The 16,752-nt window shown below is 50.2% G+C and overlaps 1 protein-coding gene across 8 annotated transcripts in view; it reads left to right on the forward strand.

The window, feature by feature from the left end:
* The window catches only part of PGPEP1 (pyroglutamyl-peptidase I), a 29,379-nt gene that overhangs the window by 5,090 nt on the left and 7,537 nt on the right, over positions 1–16,752 (forward strand). For 6 of the 8 annotated variants that reach the window (XM_001162684.8, XM_009435025.3, XM_016935510.2 and 3 more), the window contains 2 exons: positions 10,266–10,382; positions 11,753–11,985. In XM_001162684.8, the coding sequence (XP_001162684.1) occupies positions 10,266–10,382; positions 11,753–11,985 (350 nt within the window). The remainder of the gene's footprint in view (positions 1–10,265; positions 10,383–11,752; positions 11,986–16,752) is intronic. The other 2 variants (XM_009435026.5, XM_024351948.3) reach the window with 1 other exon arrangement.

Below are 16,752 nucleotides of genomic sequence, written 5' to 3' on the forward strand. Positions count from 1 at the left end.
CTGGGGAGGTAGAGGCTGCAGTGAGCCCTCATAGTGTCACTGCACTCTAGCCCAGGTGACAGAGCTAGACCCTATCTCAAAAAAAAAAAAAAAAAAAAGAAAAGAAATTTGGCCAGGCACAGCGGCTCACGCCTGTAATCCTAGCGCTTTGGAAGGCTGAGGCGGGCAGATCGCTTGAGGTCAGGAGTCAAGACCAGCCTGACCAATGTGGTGAAACCCTGTCTCTACTAAAAATACAAAAATTAGCCAGAAGTCACTTGAACCCAGGAGGCAGAGGTTGCAGTAAGCCGAGATTGTGCCACCGCACTCCAGCCTGGGTGACAAAGCGAGACTCTGTCTCAAAAAAAAAAAAAGAAATTTTACATATGTGCACCCCCAAGGCCAGGTCAAGATCTCGAACATTCTCTGGTTCTTCCTCGCATTCTTCACAGAAGCCCCACATAGCCTCTCCCCCAAGTACTCCCAAGCCCTCCCGATGTAAACTGCTGCAGACTTTTTTGCGCCACTAGGTGAATTTTGCCTGTTCCAGAAGTTGGCAGGAACAAGCAGCTTCCAGGTGCCACACCTCTGCGAGAACCGCCCCTGGAGTTGCTGCTTGGTTCCTTCCTGTCCTGGATTTGCCTGTTAGAAAGGTGTCACTGCTGGATGGGTTGAATCCATTCCTCCAAAAAATGTGCCCTGGAGTGTTGTTGGTGTAATGCAGGCAACTGTTGCCAGGCGTCACCTCCACCCAAAGATGGGTGTTTTGTTCTGCACTGTGGGTGGCAATTGCTTCCTGCCGTGACCGATTTTTCGGAAGCTCCTCATCCTTCAGGGACCCCCTAAGTACTTCTCTGTGTCTCTCCCTTCTTGCTCCCTCTGGGTCTCTCTCTGTCCCTTTCCCTTCTTCTATCTGTTCATATCTGTGTCTCTCTTCATCTCTCTGTCTCTTCTGTCTCTCTCTCTGTCACTTTCACCTTCTCTATCTGTGTGTGTCTGTTTCTCTCTCTCTCTCTCTTTTTTTTTTTTTTTTTTGAGACAGAGTTTCGTTCTTGTTGCCCAGGCTGTAGTGCAATGGCACAATCTCAGCTCACCGCAACCTCCGCCTCCCGGGTTCAAGCAATTCTCCTGCCTCACCCTCCTGAGTAGCTGGGATTACAGGCATGTACCACCACGCCCAGCTAATTTTGTATTTTTAGTAGAGACAGGGTTTCTCCATGTTGGTCAGGCTGGTCTCGAACTCCCGACCTCAGGTGATCCGCCCACCTCAGCCTCCCAAAGTGCTGGGATTACAGGTGTGAGCCACCGCACCCAGCTGTTTCTCTCTCTTGTGTCTTTCTTCCTCTCCCTCTCGTCTCTTTCTGCCTCTCTCTCTCTGGGTTTCTCTGTTCCTTCCCACCTTGTCCCTTCTTTCTCTCTCCGTTTCTCTCTTTCTTGCTCTCTTTTTTTTTTGAGACAGGGTCTCACTCTGTCGTCCAGACTGGAGTGGAGTTCAATGGTCGCTTGAATGAGTGAGGTGAGCAATCTCAGCTCACCTCATCCTTGACCTCCCGGGCTCAGGTGATCCTCCCGCCCCAGCCTCCCAATTAGCTGGGACTACAGGCATGCACCACCACACCCAGCTAATTTTTTTTCTTTCTTTCTTTCTTTCTTTCTTTTTTTGCAGAGATGGGATTTGGCCATGTTGCCCAGGCTGGTCTCAAACTCCTGGGCTCAAGCCATCCTCCTGTCTTAGCCCCCCAAAGTGCTGGGATTACAGGCATAAACCTCCATGCCCAGCCTTCTCTGTTTCTCTCTGTCTCCCTGTCTCTCTCTCTCTGGGTCTTACTATCTCTTCCCCTTTCTCTCTCTTTCTCTCTATCTTTGTTAATCTCCGTGTGTCTCAGTTTCTCTCCCTGTGTGTGTCTCTGTCTCCTTGTTTCTTTCTCTCTGAATCTGTCTCTTTCCCCTTCTCTCTCTCCCCATTTCTGTTTCTCTCTGACTCCATCTCTCTGTCTCTGTCTCTCCTTTTTTTTTTTTTTTTAGACAGAGTCTGTCTCTGTCACCCAGGCTGGAGTACAGTGGTGCCATCTTGGCTCACTGCAACCTCTGCCTCCCGAGTTCAAGTGATTCTCCCGTCTCAGCCTCCCAAGTAGCTGGGACTACAGGTGCACGCCACCACGCCCAGCTAATTTTTGTATTTTTAGTAGAGACGGGGTTTCACCATATTGGTCAGGCTGGTCTCGAACTCCTGACCTCGTGATCCGCCTGCCTTGGCCTCCCAAAGTGCTGGGATTACAGGCATGAGCCACCGTGCCCGGCCTGTCTCCGTCTCTTCTGATCCTTTCTCTTTGTCCCCTGGGTGAAGTCATGCCCACAGCATAGGTGGAACTGTTTCCCACCCGCAGTGTTCAGGAGGTGGGAGTTGGTGGGGTACAGAGGGGACCCCCCCTTGTCTTTCCTGGGATGGCAGCTGCCCCCAGCACCCCAAGCAGGAGGCACCATGTGTCTCGTGTGTCCCGTCTCCCCTACCTCTCAGGGTGGACTGGGGCACTGGCTGTGTTTCTCTTCCGAGGAGGCACAGGTGGGTGTTAAGGGCTGGGGAGCTCCGGGGCTCGGGGCCATCTGGGGCGTCTCTTGCCAACGCTGGGTGAGGAGGACCCGGGTCACAGAACTTGGTAACATCACGGGACAATTGCTGCCACAGTGAGTCTAGACAGACCTGCTAAGGATATTACCAGGGAACAAAGAGGGTCTTTGTCGTGGGGTCAGGGGAATCGGTCAGATGAGGCTGCGTGGCAGGGTCCTGTCAGGTAGATGGGGTGTAGACAATGGGGCATCTGCCCGAGCCCCGTCCTTTCACAGTGTACGCTCTGATGGTGCATGAGGCCGGGTGTGCTCCCGGCAAAGTGATGTGGGACTTGGGGTGCCCTGCCCCCCTTCTCCTGGAGGAGAACCATCCAGCCCTTTTGGAACAGAGCATGTTCAGAGGCTAAGACTTCAGCCAGATTACCAGCCACACACTTCCTTCTAGTGCCAGATACACTGTATGGCAGGTGGCTCCCTGCCGTTACCCTATTTAAAATTGAGTGATAATTTACATCAGGCAATGTGAACAGACCTGAAATTTCCCTATCACTTTGGTGAGAAACTTTTTTTTGTTTTGAGATGGGGTCTTGCTCTGTTGCCTAGGTTGGAGTGCAGTGGTACAATCATAGCTCACTGCAGCCTCGACCTCCTGGGCTCTGGCGATCCTCTTGCCTCAGCCTCCCAAGTAGCTGGGACTACAGGCATGCACCACCATGCCTGGCTAATTTTTTAAATTTTATTTTTTGTAGAGATGGGATCTCACTATATTGCCCTGGCTGGTCTTGAACTCCCGGGCTCAAATGATCCTTCCACCTCGGCCTCCCAAAGAAGCTGGGATTATAGGTGTGAGCCACCGAGCCCTGCCATCAGGTGGGTCTTGGCAAACACACACGTGAACACCTCTCTTGTGACTGCAGGTCTTGGGGTATGTGTATATGTTGACAGTGGTTTTCTTTCTTTCTTGTTTTTTTGTTTGTTGTTTTTTATTTTTGTTTTTGAGACAGAATCTCACTCTGTCATCCAGGCTGGAGGGCAGTGGCGCAATCTCAGCTCACTGCAACCTCCACCTCCCGGGTTCAAGTGATTCTCATGCCTCAGCCTCCTGGGTAGCTGGGATTCAGCTAATTTTTGTATTTTTAGTAGAGACAGGGTTTCGCCATGTTGGCCAGGCTGATCTTGAACTCCTGGTCTCAAGCAATCCTCCTGCCTCAGCCTCCCAAATCGCTGGGATTACAGGTGTGAGCCACCCACCCCTGACCCTATTTTTCTGAATACAGCTTTCCCTGTTGATTTTTAAAGTAACACATCCCATGAGACTCAAGACATCACCTTGTGCCCATTAGGGAAAAGACAGAAAAGAGGCAGATCTGTTGATATGGGACTATGGGTTGTTTTATTTTATTTTTTTTGATTTTGTAAAACACTGAAATGGTTTAAAAGTCAAAATCATGCGATGAGTTTTTTGCATAGAAGTCTCCCTCCCGTCCCCATCGCCGCTCCCATTCCTTCCTTGCCCAGAAGGTGGCACAGTCTCGCCACGGGTCATGCCGGGAAATCCCTCCAGGTTGGTCCAAACAGAGATTACTCATTCTTTTAAATATTTTAATTTTGTTTTTAATTTTGATGAAATCCAGTTTATCGATTATTTTTCGTTTATTGTCTGTGCGTTTCGTGTCATTTGGTGTGTGGGGGCTTTTTGGTCTTTTTTCGAGATGGGGTCTCACTGTGTTGCCCAGGCTGACCTCAAACTCCTGGCCTCAAGTGGTCCGCCCCAGTAGCTGGGATTACAGGCATGAGCCACTGTGCCTGGCTGCTGATTTGTTTTTTGTTTGTTGGTTTGTTTTGAGACACAGCGAGACTCTGGCTGGAGTGCAGTGGTGTGATCTTGGCTCACTGCAACCTCCACCTCCCAAGTTCAAGCGATTCTCCTGCCTCGCCCTCCCGAGTAGCTGGGACTACAGGCATGCGACACCACGCCTGGCTAATTTTTTGTGTGTATTTTTAGTAGAGACGGGGTTTCACCATGTTGGCCAGGCTGGTCTGAAACTCCTGACCTCAAATGATCTATCCATCTCGACCTTCCAAAGTGCTGGGATTACAGGCATGAGCCACGGCACCCGGCCTGTTGATTTGTTTTTAAGAGAAAAGAGCTCTGTGGGTCTCCTCTTGGAGATTAGGGGAAGACGCATTTATAAACGGTAAAATTTTCTCCTCTGGGACGTATTGAATATGAGGTGGGAAAACCAGGCTTCAGTGTAACGATCTCTCTCAATAGCAAGTATGTATTGACTGATCTGCAGTGCAGCAATGCCCCTACTTGGCATTTATGCCCCACCCATCAGCATGAGAAGTTTGCATGAGGACGTTCACTGCAGCTTGGCTTTACAGTAAGGAAAATTAGAAGCCACTTAGATGTTCCAATGTAGGGGAATGTTTAAATCCATAGTGACCAGTTTCTGAGGTGGAGTATTATGCAGCAGAAAAAAGGATGCGCTGAGATCTCCGTATAGTAATGTAGATAGTTCTCTGAAATAGACTGCTGAGTGGAGCAAACAAAGTTGCAGGATAAAATCAATGGCTGGGCACAGTGGCTCATGCCTGTCATCCCAGCACTTTGGGAGGCCGAGGTAGGAAGATCACTTGAGCCCTGGAGGTCAAGGCTGCAGCGAGCGCTGATGGCGCCACTGCACTCCAGCCTCAGTGACCAGAGCTGGACCCTGTCTCAGAATTGCTTTTTTACTGCCTATGAATGGAAAAGCAGCAGTAAATCTTTTTAAAAACTTTACTTTTGGCCGGGCGCAGTGGCTCACGTCTGTAATCCCAGCATTTTGGGAGGCCAAGGTGGGCGGATCATGAAGTCAGGAGATGGAGACCATCCTGGCCAACATGGTGAAACCCCGTCTCTACTAAAAATACAAAAATAAGCGGGGCATGGTGCCTGTAATCCCAGCTACTCGGGAGGCTGAGGCAGGAGAATCACTTGAACCCAGAAGGTGGAGGTTGCAGTGAGCTCAGATCGCGCCACTGCACTCCAGCCTGGGTGACAGAATGAGACTCCATCTCAAAAAAACCAAACAAAACTTTACTTTTAAGTGCTGTTGGACTTTGTCTCAATACAATTTTTAAAAAAGGATAAAATCAGGCCAGGCATGGTGGCTCTTGCCTGTAATCCCAGCACTTTGGGAGGCTGAGGTGGGCGGATCACCTGAGGTCGGAAGTTCGAGACCAGCCTGACAAACATGGAGAAACCCTGTCTCTACTAAAAGTACAAAATTAGCCAGGCGTAGTGGTGCATGCCTGTAATCCCAGCTACTTGGGAGGCTGAGGCTGGAGAATCACTTGAACCCAGGAGGTGGAGGTTGCGATGAGCCGAGATCTCGCCATTGCACTCCAGCCTGGGCAACAAGAGCAAAACTCCGTCTCAAAAAAAAAAAAAAGAAGAAGAAGATAAAATCGATGTAAAAACAAGCCAGATGTGGTGGTACATGCCTGTAGTCTCAACTAAGGCTAAAGTGGGAGGATCGCTTGAGTCTAGGAGTTCAAGACCAGCCTGGGCAATGTAGCAAGACCCCATCTCTAAAAGAAAAAATACTATGGGATTTCTCAGGTGTGTGAATAATAGATTAGAAACAAGTCTGCATGGGGCTGAGTGCAGTGGCTCATGCCTGTAATCCCAGCACTTTGAGAGGCCAAGGGGGGCTGATCACTTGATCTCAGGAATTGAAGACCATCCTGGCCAACATGACGAAACCCTGTCTCTACTAAAAATACAAAAATTAGTTGGGTGTTGGCCGGGCGCGGTGGCTCACGCCTGTAATCCCAGCACTTTGGGAGGCCGAGACGGGCGGATCACGAGGTCAGGAGATCGAGACCACCCTGGTTAACACGATGAAACCCCATCTCTACTAAAAATACAAAAAAATTAGCCGGGCATGCTGGTGGGCGCCTGTAGTCCCAGCTACTCCGGAGGCTGAGGCAGGAGAATGGCGTGAACCCGGGAGGCGGAGCTTGCAGTGAGCCAAGATTGCGCCACGGCACTCCAGCCTGGGTGACAGAGCGAGACTCCGTCTCAAAAAAAAAAAAAAAAAAAAAAAAAAAAAAAATTAGTTGGGTGTTTTCCCAGTACTCGGGAGTACTGTAATCCCAGTACTCGGGAGGCTGAGGCAGAAGGAACTCTTGAGGCCGGGAAGCAGAGGTTGCAGTAAGACAAGATCATACCACTGAATGATTTTTGATAATCCATCTCAAAAAAAAAAAAGAAAGAAAGAAACAGGTCTACATGATGTGTGCCCTGTCACCTCTGTGGTGTGAAGATAGGAATTAGTGTAGGTTTGTTGACGGAACGGATGGTGGGGCCTTTGAAAAATATAATTGTCTTTTTTTTTTTGAGACAGAGTCTTGCTCTGTCGCCCAGGCTGGAGTGCAGTGGCACAATCTGGGCTCGCACTGCAACCTCCACCTCCCAGATTCAAGCCATTCTCATGCCTCAGCCTCCCGAGTAGCTGGGAGTACAGGTGCGCACCATCACGCCCAGATAATTTTTGTATTTTTCATAAAGACAGGGTTTTTCCATGTTGACCAGGGTAGTCTCGAACTCCTGACCTCAGGTGATCCTCCCGCCTCGGCCTCCCAAAGTGCTGAGATTACAGGCGTGAGCCACCGTACTCAGCCACCTCTCACTGTTATTCAACTTTTTCTGGGATACTGCTGAGTTACTTGGAAACAGGTTGAATCTTCTTTTTTTTCCTTGAGACAGAGTTCTACTCTTGTCACCCAAGCTGGAGTGCAGTGGTGCAATCTCCGCTCACTGCAATCTCTGCCTCCCAGGTTCAAGCCATACTCCTGCCTCAGCCTCCTGAGTAGCTGGGATTACAGGCACCTGCCACCATGCCCGGCTAATTTTTGTATTTTTTAGTAGAGATGGGGTTTCACCACGTTGGCCAGGTTGATCTCGAACTCCCGACCTCAGGTGATCCACCCACCTCAGCCTCCCAAAGTATTGGAATTGCAGGCATGAGCCACCGGGCCTGGTTCATTTTTTTTTTTTTTTGAGACAAGGCCTTGCCCTGTTGCCCAGGCCATAGCGCAGTGGTGCAATGTTTGCTCACTGCATGCAGCCTCCCCCTCCCTGGCTCAAGCAATCCTCCCACCTTAGCCTCCCAATTAGCTGAGACTGCAGGCATGTGCCACCACATCCAGCTAATTTGTATTTTCGAGTTTTGCCGTATTGGCCAGGCTGGTCTTCAACTCCTGGGCTAAAGCAATCCTCCTGCCTTGGCCTCCTAAAGCACTGGGATTACAGGCATGAGCCACTGTACCTGGCCAAATTAATCATTTTAAAGTATATAATTGCATGGCATTAAGTACACTCACTGTGTTGCGCAACCATCATCTCTATCTAGTTCCAGAACATTCCATCACCCGAAAAGGAGACCCTGTCCCCATCAGTAGCCATTCTCCATTCCCCTCCCTCAGCCCCTGGCAGCCACTCGTCTGCTTCCTGTCTCTATGGATTTGCCTGCTCTGGGCATTTCATATCAATGGAATCATACAATATGTGGCCTTTTGTGTCTGGCTTCTCTCACTCAGCATCATGTTTTCAAAGTTCATCCACATTGTACCAGGGATCAGTGCTTCTTTCCTTTTCATGGCTGAATCGTATTCCATCAGATGGATGGACCATATTTCATTTATCCATCTGTTGATGGGCATTTGTGCTATTTCTACCTTTTGGCTTTTGTGAATACTAGAGAGGCTTCTTTTTACAAATTGGACACAGTGGCTCACCCCTGTAATCCCAGCACTTTGGGAGGCCAAGGCAGGTGAATCACTTGAGGTCAGGAGTTTGAGACCAGCCTGGCCAACATGGTGAAACCCCATCTCTACTAAAAATACAAAAATTAGCTGGGCGTGATCCCGCATGCCTGTAATCCCAGCTACTGGGGAGGCTGAGGCTTGAGAGTCACTTGAACCCAGGAGGCAGAGGTTGCAGTGAACCGAGATCATAGCACTGCGCTCCAGCCTCAGTGACAGAATGAGACTCTGTCTCAAAAAAATAAAAGACTCTTGGGAGGCAGAGGCAGGTAGATCACGAGGTCAGGAGATCGAGACCATCCTGGCTAACACAGTGAAACTCTGTCTCCACTAAAAATAGAAAAAATTAGCCGGGCGTGGCGGTGGGTGCCCGTAGTCCCAGCTACTCGGGAGGCTGAGGCAGGAGAATGGCATGAACCCGGGAGGCGGAGCTTGCAGTGAGCCGAGGTGGCGCCGCTGCATTCCAGCCTGGGTGACAGAGCGAGACTCTGTCTCAAAATAAAATAAAATAAAATAAAATAAAATAAAATAAATAAAAGACTCTGTTGCAGGGCACAGGGTCTCACCCTGCTGCCCAGGCTGGAGCGCAGTGGCACGATCATAGCTCACTGCAACCTCAACTGCCTGGGCTTAGGTAATCCTCCCATCTCAGCCTCCTGAATAGCTGGGACCACAGGTGTGCACCACCATGCCCAGCTAATTTTTAAAGTTTTTGTAGAGGCCAGGTCTCACTATGTTGCCCAGGCTGGTCTCAAACTCCTGGGTTCAAGCGATCTTCCAGCCTCAGCCTCTCAAAGTGCTGGGATTACAGGCATGAGCCACTGTACCCAGCCCCATTTCTAAAATAATAACAGTAATAGGATAATGGCAGCCAATGTCATTTGAACACTTAAAATATGCCAGACATTGTGCTTAGAACTGTTAACGTGAGTGAGCACATTTAATTTTGAAAGCTATCCTGTGAGGTAAGTCGATACTCTTTTTTTTTTTTTTTTTGAGACGGAGTGTTGCTCTGTCACCCAGGCTGGAGTGCAGTGGCACAATCTTGGCTCATTGAAAGCTCTGCCTTCCAGGTTCATGCCATTCTCCTGCCTCAGCCTCCCCAGTAGCTGGGACTACAGGCGCACGCCACCACGCCCAGCCAATTTTTTTGTATTTTTAGTAGAGATGGGGTTTCACTGTGTTAGCCAGGATGGTCTCGATCTCCTGACCTCGTGATCTGCCTGCCTCGGCCTCCCAAAGTGCTGGGATTACAGGCATGAGCCACCGCACCTGGCCTTTTTTTTTTGAGATGGAGTTTCACTCTTGTTGCCCAGGCTGGAGTGCAGTTACGTGATCTTGGCTCACTACAACCTCTGCCTCCCGGGTTCAAGTGATTCTCCTGCCTCAGCCTCCTAAGTAGCTGGGATTACAGGTGTGTGCCCCTGCACCCAGCTAATTCTTGTATTTTTAGTAGAGATGGGGTGACACCATGTTGGCTAGACTGGCCTCGAACTCCTGACCTCAGGTGATCCGCCCACCTTGGCCTCCCAAAGTGCTGGGATTACAGGCCTGAGCCATCACGCCTGGCCTGATACTCTGTTATTCCCATTTTACAGATGAGGAAACTGAGGCTCAGAGAGATTAAGTGGATTGCCCAAGGTCACACAGGCAGGATTGAGTCCAAGGAGCCTGGGATTTAACCCCAGGGACCATAGAATCATGTCACCTTCCATAGAGATACAGAGAGACTTTGAGGCAAGAGGGTGGGGAAGGAAATGAGGGCCTTTGAACTAAATCAACACACACCCTTCCCATCCTGCAGGATGAGTCTGGAGAACGCCTGTTTGTTTCACCCCCAGAGAGCGCATTATCCCCATAGCTGTCATCTGGGGCCATGACACTCCCACTCTCCTCTCTTCCAGGAGCTAGAAAAGCTAGGCCTTGGCGACAGCGTGGACCTGCATGTGTACGAGATTCCGGTTGAGTACCAAACAGTCCAGAGACTCATCCCCGCCCTGTGGGAGAAGCACAGTCCACAGGTGAGTGGTGCCAAGGGGCGGCACTTCCTCATCAGGACTTACAGGTTGGCACCCTTCATGTGGAGGACTTAGGTGGCTTTGGTCCTGATCAGATCACGTGACCAATGCCATACAGCCTTGTCCTCAAAAGGGCTTTTCAGGCCGGGCATGGTGGCTCATGCCTGTAATCCCAGCACGTTGGGAGGCCAAGGCAGGTGGATAACCTATACTCAGGAGTTCGCAACCAGCCTGGGCAACATGGCAAAACCCTGTCTCTACTAAAAATACAAAAAATTAACCGGGTGTGATGGTGGGCGCCTGTAGTTCCAGCTACTCGGGAGGCTGAGGCAGGAGAATTGCTTGAACCCGGGAGGCGGAGGTTGCGGTGAGCCAAGATTGTGCCACTGTACTCCAGCCTGGGCAGCAGAGCAAGACCTGTCTCAAAAAAACAAAAAAACCCAAAGGGCTATCCAGGCCAAGGGTAGTGGCTCATGCCTGTAATCCCAGCACTTTGGAAGGCCGAGGCAGGAGGATTGCTTGAGTCTAGGAGTTTGAGACCAGCCTGGACAGCATAGTGAGATCCCATCTCTACAAAAAAATTTAAAAATTAGGCATGATGGTACATGCTTATAGTCCCAGCTACTCAGAAGGCTGAGGCAGGAGGATTGCTTGAGCCCAGGAATTTAAGACTGCAGTGAGCCAAGATTTTTATGCCACTGCACTCCAGCCTGGGCAACAGAACAAGTCTCTTAAAAAAACAAACAAGACCGGGCATGGTGGCTCACGCCTGTAATCCGAGCACTTTGGGATGCTGAGGCGGGTGGATCACCGGAGGTCAGGAGTTTGAGCCCAGCCTGGCCAATATGGTGAAACCCTGTCTCTACTAAAAATACAGAATTAGCCAGGTGTGGTGGCGCATGCCTGTAATCCCAGCTACTTGGGAGGCGGAGGCCAGAGAATCGCTGGAACCCAGGAAGGGGAGGTTGCAGTGAGCTGAGATCGCGCCACCGCACTCCAGCCTGGGCAACAGAGCAAGACTCCATCTCAACAAAGAAACAAAAACACTGCATTGGCATTTTAACACCTGCATAGCAGCTCATTATTTATTGAACTAACTCTGCTGGATGGCTAGTTAGCTTGTTTGCAGTATTTGATTTTGATAACAAGAACAGCTGCAGTGAACAGCCTTTCATGTTTCAAATTCTTGCCTGTCTTACATGGCATACCTTTTTCCAAGGGTGACTGCAGGGTCTATTCTAGCAGCAAGAGGTCAGAAACAACACAACCCCAGGCAGAGCTCATTAAGGATGCTGCCTTTTCCCTGGCCTCAGGGGGACCCCTCTGAGTCCCACGGGCAGGCCATGTTAAGTCCTGCCCCTGTCTGTGTGCAGCTGGTGGTGCATGTGGGGGTGTCAGGCATGGCGACCACAGTCACACTGGAGAAATGTGGACACAACAAGGGCTACAAGGGGCTGGACAACTGCCGCTTCTGCCCCGGCTCCCAGTGCTGCGTGGAGGACGGGCCTGAAAGCATTGACTCCATCATCGACATGGATGCTGTGTGCAAGCGAGTCACCACGTTGGGCCTGGATGTGTCAGTGACCATCTCGCAGGATGCCGGCAGGTAGGGCCCTGTGGGGTGGGAGTGAGTGGGGATTTCCCTCCTCCACCCACTGAGCCTGGTGTAGAACAAGCCAAGCGTGTTGACCTTGGCCTCTTTGGACCAAGCACTCAGTGTATACTAGGCACAGAGCCAAGTATTTGTACATAGCAGGCGCCGTTGGTTCTGCTCCTGGGACTCATGGATCTGCCCACTTCTCCCCACCATCACGGTCCCCACCAAGGCCCCCAGCATCTCCCACCTGGACACTGCCCCAGCCTCCATCTCAGTCTTCCTCCCTGCTGCCTCCACCCCAACCCAAGCAGTCAGTTTCTGTGTTAATTTCCTGGAGCTGCTATAACAAATACCCACAAACTGGGTGGTTTCATATAACAGAAATGTATTGTCTAACAGCCTTGGAAGTCAGAAGTCCAAGGTCAAGGTGGTAGCAGGACTGGTTCCTTCTGGAGGTGCTGAGGGTGAATCTGTCCCAGGCCTCTCTCCTGCAGCTGGTGGCTGCCGGCCGTCCTTGGCTTGTAGACACATCGCTCCAGTCCCCGCCCCTATCCTCACATCACTTTCTTCCCTTTGTGTGTGGCCGTGTGGTCTTCTTATTAGGACACCAGTCATTATATTTAGGACTCATCCTAATCCAGTATGACTTTTTTTTTTTTTTTTTTGAGACGGAGTTTTGCTCTTGTTGCCCAGCCTGGAGTGCAATGGCGTGATCTCAGCTCACTGCAACCTCCACCTCTTGGGTTCAAGCGGTTCTCCTGCCCCAGCCTCCCAAGTAGCTGGGATTATAGGCATGCACCACCACACCCGGATAATTTTATACTTTGATTAGAGACAGGGTTTCTCCACGTTGGTCAGGCTGGTCTCGAACTCCCGACCTCAGGTGATTCACCCACCTCTGCCTCCCAAAGTGCTGGGATTACAGGCGTGAGCCACTGCGCCCAGCCGACCTCATCTTAATTTAACTAATTACATCTGCAAAGAACCTCTTTCCAAATAAGGTGACATTCTTTTTTTTTGAGATGGAGTTTTGCTCTTGTTGCCCAGGCTGGAGTGCAATGGCGCAATCTCGGCTCACTGCAACCTCCGCCTCCTGGCTCAAACAATTCTTCTGCTCCAGGCTACCAAGTAGCTGGGATTACAGGCGTGCATCACCAGACCCAGCAAATTTTTTGTATTTTTAGTAGAGATGGGGTTTCACCATGTTGGTCAGGCTGGTCTCGAACTCCCGATCTCAGGTGATCCACCCTCCTCAGCCTCTCAAAGTGCTGGGATTATAGGCATGAGCCACCAAACCTGGCCCAAATAAGGTCACATTCTGAGGTCCCAGGTGAACACGAATGTTGAGGGAGATGATTCTATTGCAAAAGGTCTTTTATAAATTTAAATCAGGGCCAGGCGCAGTGACTCATGCCTATAATCCTAGCACTTCGGGAGGCCAAGGCAGGAGGATCGCTTGAGCCCAGGAGTTCAAGACCAGCCTGGGCAACATAAGGAGACCCCATCTGAACAAATAAAAAAAGTAGCAGGCTGAGACAGGAGGATTCCTTGAGCTTGGAGTTCGAGGCTGCAGTGAGCTGTGATAGCGCCACTGCACTTCAGTCTGGGCAACAGAGCAAGACCCTGTTGGCTCTAAATAAATAAATGCATGTGTTCCTTTCCTAGACCTTCCCTATGGCTCCCATTGCACATAGAATAAAATTCCAACCCTGGCCCTTGGCCCGCCTCTCCACCCCGCTCTGCCTCTACTCACCCCGTATCCGTTGCACTCCAGACACATAAACCAGCTTCCTCCTGCTCCTCAAACACACCAAGCTCACTCCAGCCTCAGGGCCTTTGAATACCCTATGGCCTCTGCCCAGAACACCTTCCTCTGGGAACACCTCTTTCCAGTCTTTTTTTTTTTTTTTTGAAATGGAGTCTCGCTCTGCAGCACAGGCTGGAGTGCATTGGCGCGATCTTGGCGCACTGCAACCTCCGCCTCTGACGTTCAAGTGATTCTCCTGCCTCAGCCTCCCAAGTAGCTGGGATTACAGGCGTGCGCCATCATTCCCAGCTAACTTTTGTATTTTTAGTAGAGGCGGGGTTTTGCCATATTGGCCACACCAGGGTGGTCTCGAACTTCCGACCTCAAGTGATCCACCCACCTCAGCCTCCCAAAGTGCTGGGATTATAGGCCTGAGCCACCGTGCCTGGCCCTCTTTCCAGTCTTAATTCCAACACGAGTCACCTCCTTGTGACTTGTAGGCCTCTCCAACTCCCCAGACCAAGTTATACCCTCCCAGCACCAGCTTCCTCACTTTTCCCTAATCTGTGCGCTTGTCCAACTCAAAGGCAGCTATTGGTCAATGCAGTTGAGTAGCTGAAGGAAGGAATGCCTGGATTTACCATCAGGATTTTTGTTTTTGGAGACAGGATCTCGCTCTGTTGCATAGGCTGGAGTCAAGTAGTATAATCACAGCTCACTGCAGCCTCCATCTCCTGGGATTAAGTGATCCCCCGCCTCAGCCTCCCGAGTAGCTGGGACTGCAGATGGACACCACCACGTCCAGCTAATTTTTGTATTTTTTGTAGAGATAGAATCTTGCTACATTGCCCAGGCAGGTCTTGAATTCCTGGGCTCAAGTGATCCTTGTGCCTCGGCCTCCCAAAGTGCTGGGATTATAGGCAAAAGCCACTGCACACCACTGAGTTCTTTTTAAAGCTAACTTTTTCTCTTTTTTAATTGAAAACTAATTGTTATTTAGTTGTTTATTTATTTTGACAGGATCTCGTTCTGTATCCCAGGCTAGAGTGCAGTGGCAAAATCGCAGCTCATTGCAGCCTTGACTTTTTGGGCTTAGGTGATCCTCCCACCTCAGCCTCCCAGGTAGCACAACCAAACCCAGCTAATTTATTTTTTATTTTTATTTTTTTTGAGACAGAGTCTTGCTCTGTTGCCCAGGCTGGAGCCAGGCTGCAGTATTGTGGCACAATCTTGGCTTGCTGCAACCTCCACCTCCCGGGTTCAAGCGATTCTCCTGCCTCAGCCTCCTGAGTAGCTGGGATTACAGGTGCCCACCACCACACCCAGCTAATTTTTGTATTTTTAGTAGAGATAGGGTTTTATCATGTTGGCCAGGCTGGTCTCGAACTCCTGACCTCAGGTGATTCGCCTGCCTCGGCCTCCCAAAGTGCTGGGATTACAGGCATGAGCCACCGCGCCTGGCCTAATTTTATTTTATTTTAGTTTTTTTGAGACTGCGTCTAGCTTTGTCACCCAGGCTGGAGTGCAGTGGCTCGATCTTGTTGCACTGCAGCTTCCACCTCCCAGGTCAAGCGATTCTCCTGCCTTAGCCTGCAGAGTAGCTGGGATTACAGGCACCCACCACCACACCCAGCTAATTTTTGTATTTTTAGTAGAGATGGGGTTTCACCATGTTGCCCAGGCTGGTGTTGAACTTCTGAGCTCAAGCAATATGCCCACCTTGGCCTCCCAAGGTGCTAGAATTACAGGTGTGAGCCTCCGCACCCAGTTCAATTTTCTTTCTTTTTTTTTAAAGACAAGAGTTTCGCTCTTGTTGCCCAGGCTGGAGTGCAATGGCAGAATCTCAGCTCACCGCAACCTCTGCCTCCCAGGTTCAAGTGATTCTCCTGCCTCAGCCTCCCAAGTAGCTGGGACTACAGGTGCCTGCCACCACGCCCAGAAAATTTTTGTATTTTTAGTTGAGATGAGGTTTTCAGCATGTTGGCCAGGCTGGTCTTGAACTCCTGACCTCAGGTGATCCACCCGCCTTGGCCTTACAAAGTGCTGGGATTACAGGCGTGAGCCACCGCGCCCGGCCACCCAGCCCAATTTTTTTGTATTTTTGGTAGAGACAAGGTGTTGCAATGTTGCCCAGGCTGGTCTCGAACTCATGGAGTCAAGGGATCCTCCCACTTCAGCCTCCCAAAGTGCTGGGACTACAGGTGTGAGCCACCATACCCAGCTTCCATCAGTCTCTTTATAAAATTAATTTTTAATCATAGGTAACTCTAGAACATATCCTCATATGTCTAATTGGGAAAAATTCTCATTCCTTCTCTTTTTCCATAGCGGTCCCTCTGATAAGTCAGACACGGAAACCGTGAAGCTCCTACTGACTGACACGTTTCCGTACATATCTACATCACTTGGCCTGCTGCTTTATGATTTTGTCTTGTTTTGCTTTGCTTTTACGTGGATGGAGTCACACGGCGAAAGTCACACTTACTGAGAATTATGTTCCTTAGTTTTCATTTGTGAGCGTTCAACACGCATCTGGCGAGTTCTCCATTTTTTTCTGGCTGTACCACATTCCTTGTAAACGGATTCATAGGATTCCATGGTGTGGATAAACCAGAGTTTACTAAGCCACTCCCTGTCAGTGGGCTTTAGGTTGCTTTCTGTTTTCCTGCTTTTATACATAATACGATGGGGAGCATCCCTGTTTGTACTTTCTTGTACCCTTGTGCAGATGGTTCCTGAGGGTAGATCTAAAAACGGGAAATAGGCCAGGCGTGGTGGCTCACGCCTGTAATCCCAGCACTTTGGGAGGCCGAGGCAGGCGAATCACTCGAGGTCAGGCGTTCCAGACCTGCCTGGCCAACATGGTGAAACCCCGTCTCTACTAAAAATATAAAAATTAGCCGGATGTGCTGGCAGGCACCTGTAAGTCCAGCTACTCGGGAGGCTGAGGCAGGAGAATCGCTTGAACCCGGGAGGCGGAGGTTGGAGTGAGCCAAGATCTCAACACTCCACTCCAACCTGAGTGACAG

This window comes from Pan troglodytes, chromosome 20 (genome assembly GCF_028858775.2).
Source record: "Pan troglodytes isolate AG18354 chromosome 20, NHGRI_mPanTro3-v2.0_pri, whole genome shotgun sequence".
NCBI lineage: Eukaryota > Metazoa > Chordata > Mammalia > Primates > Hominidae > Pan > Pan troglodytes.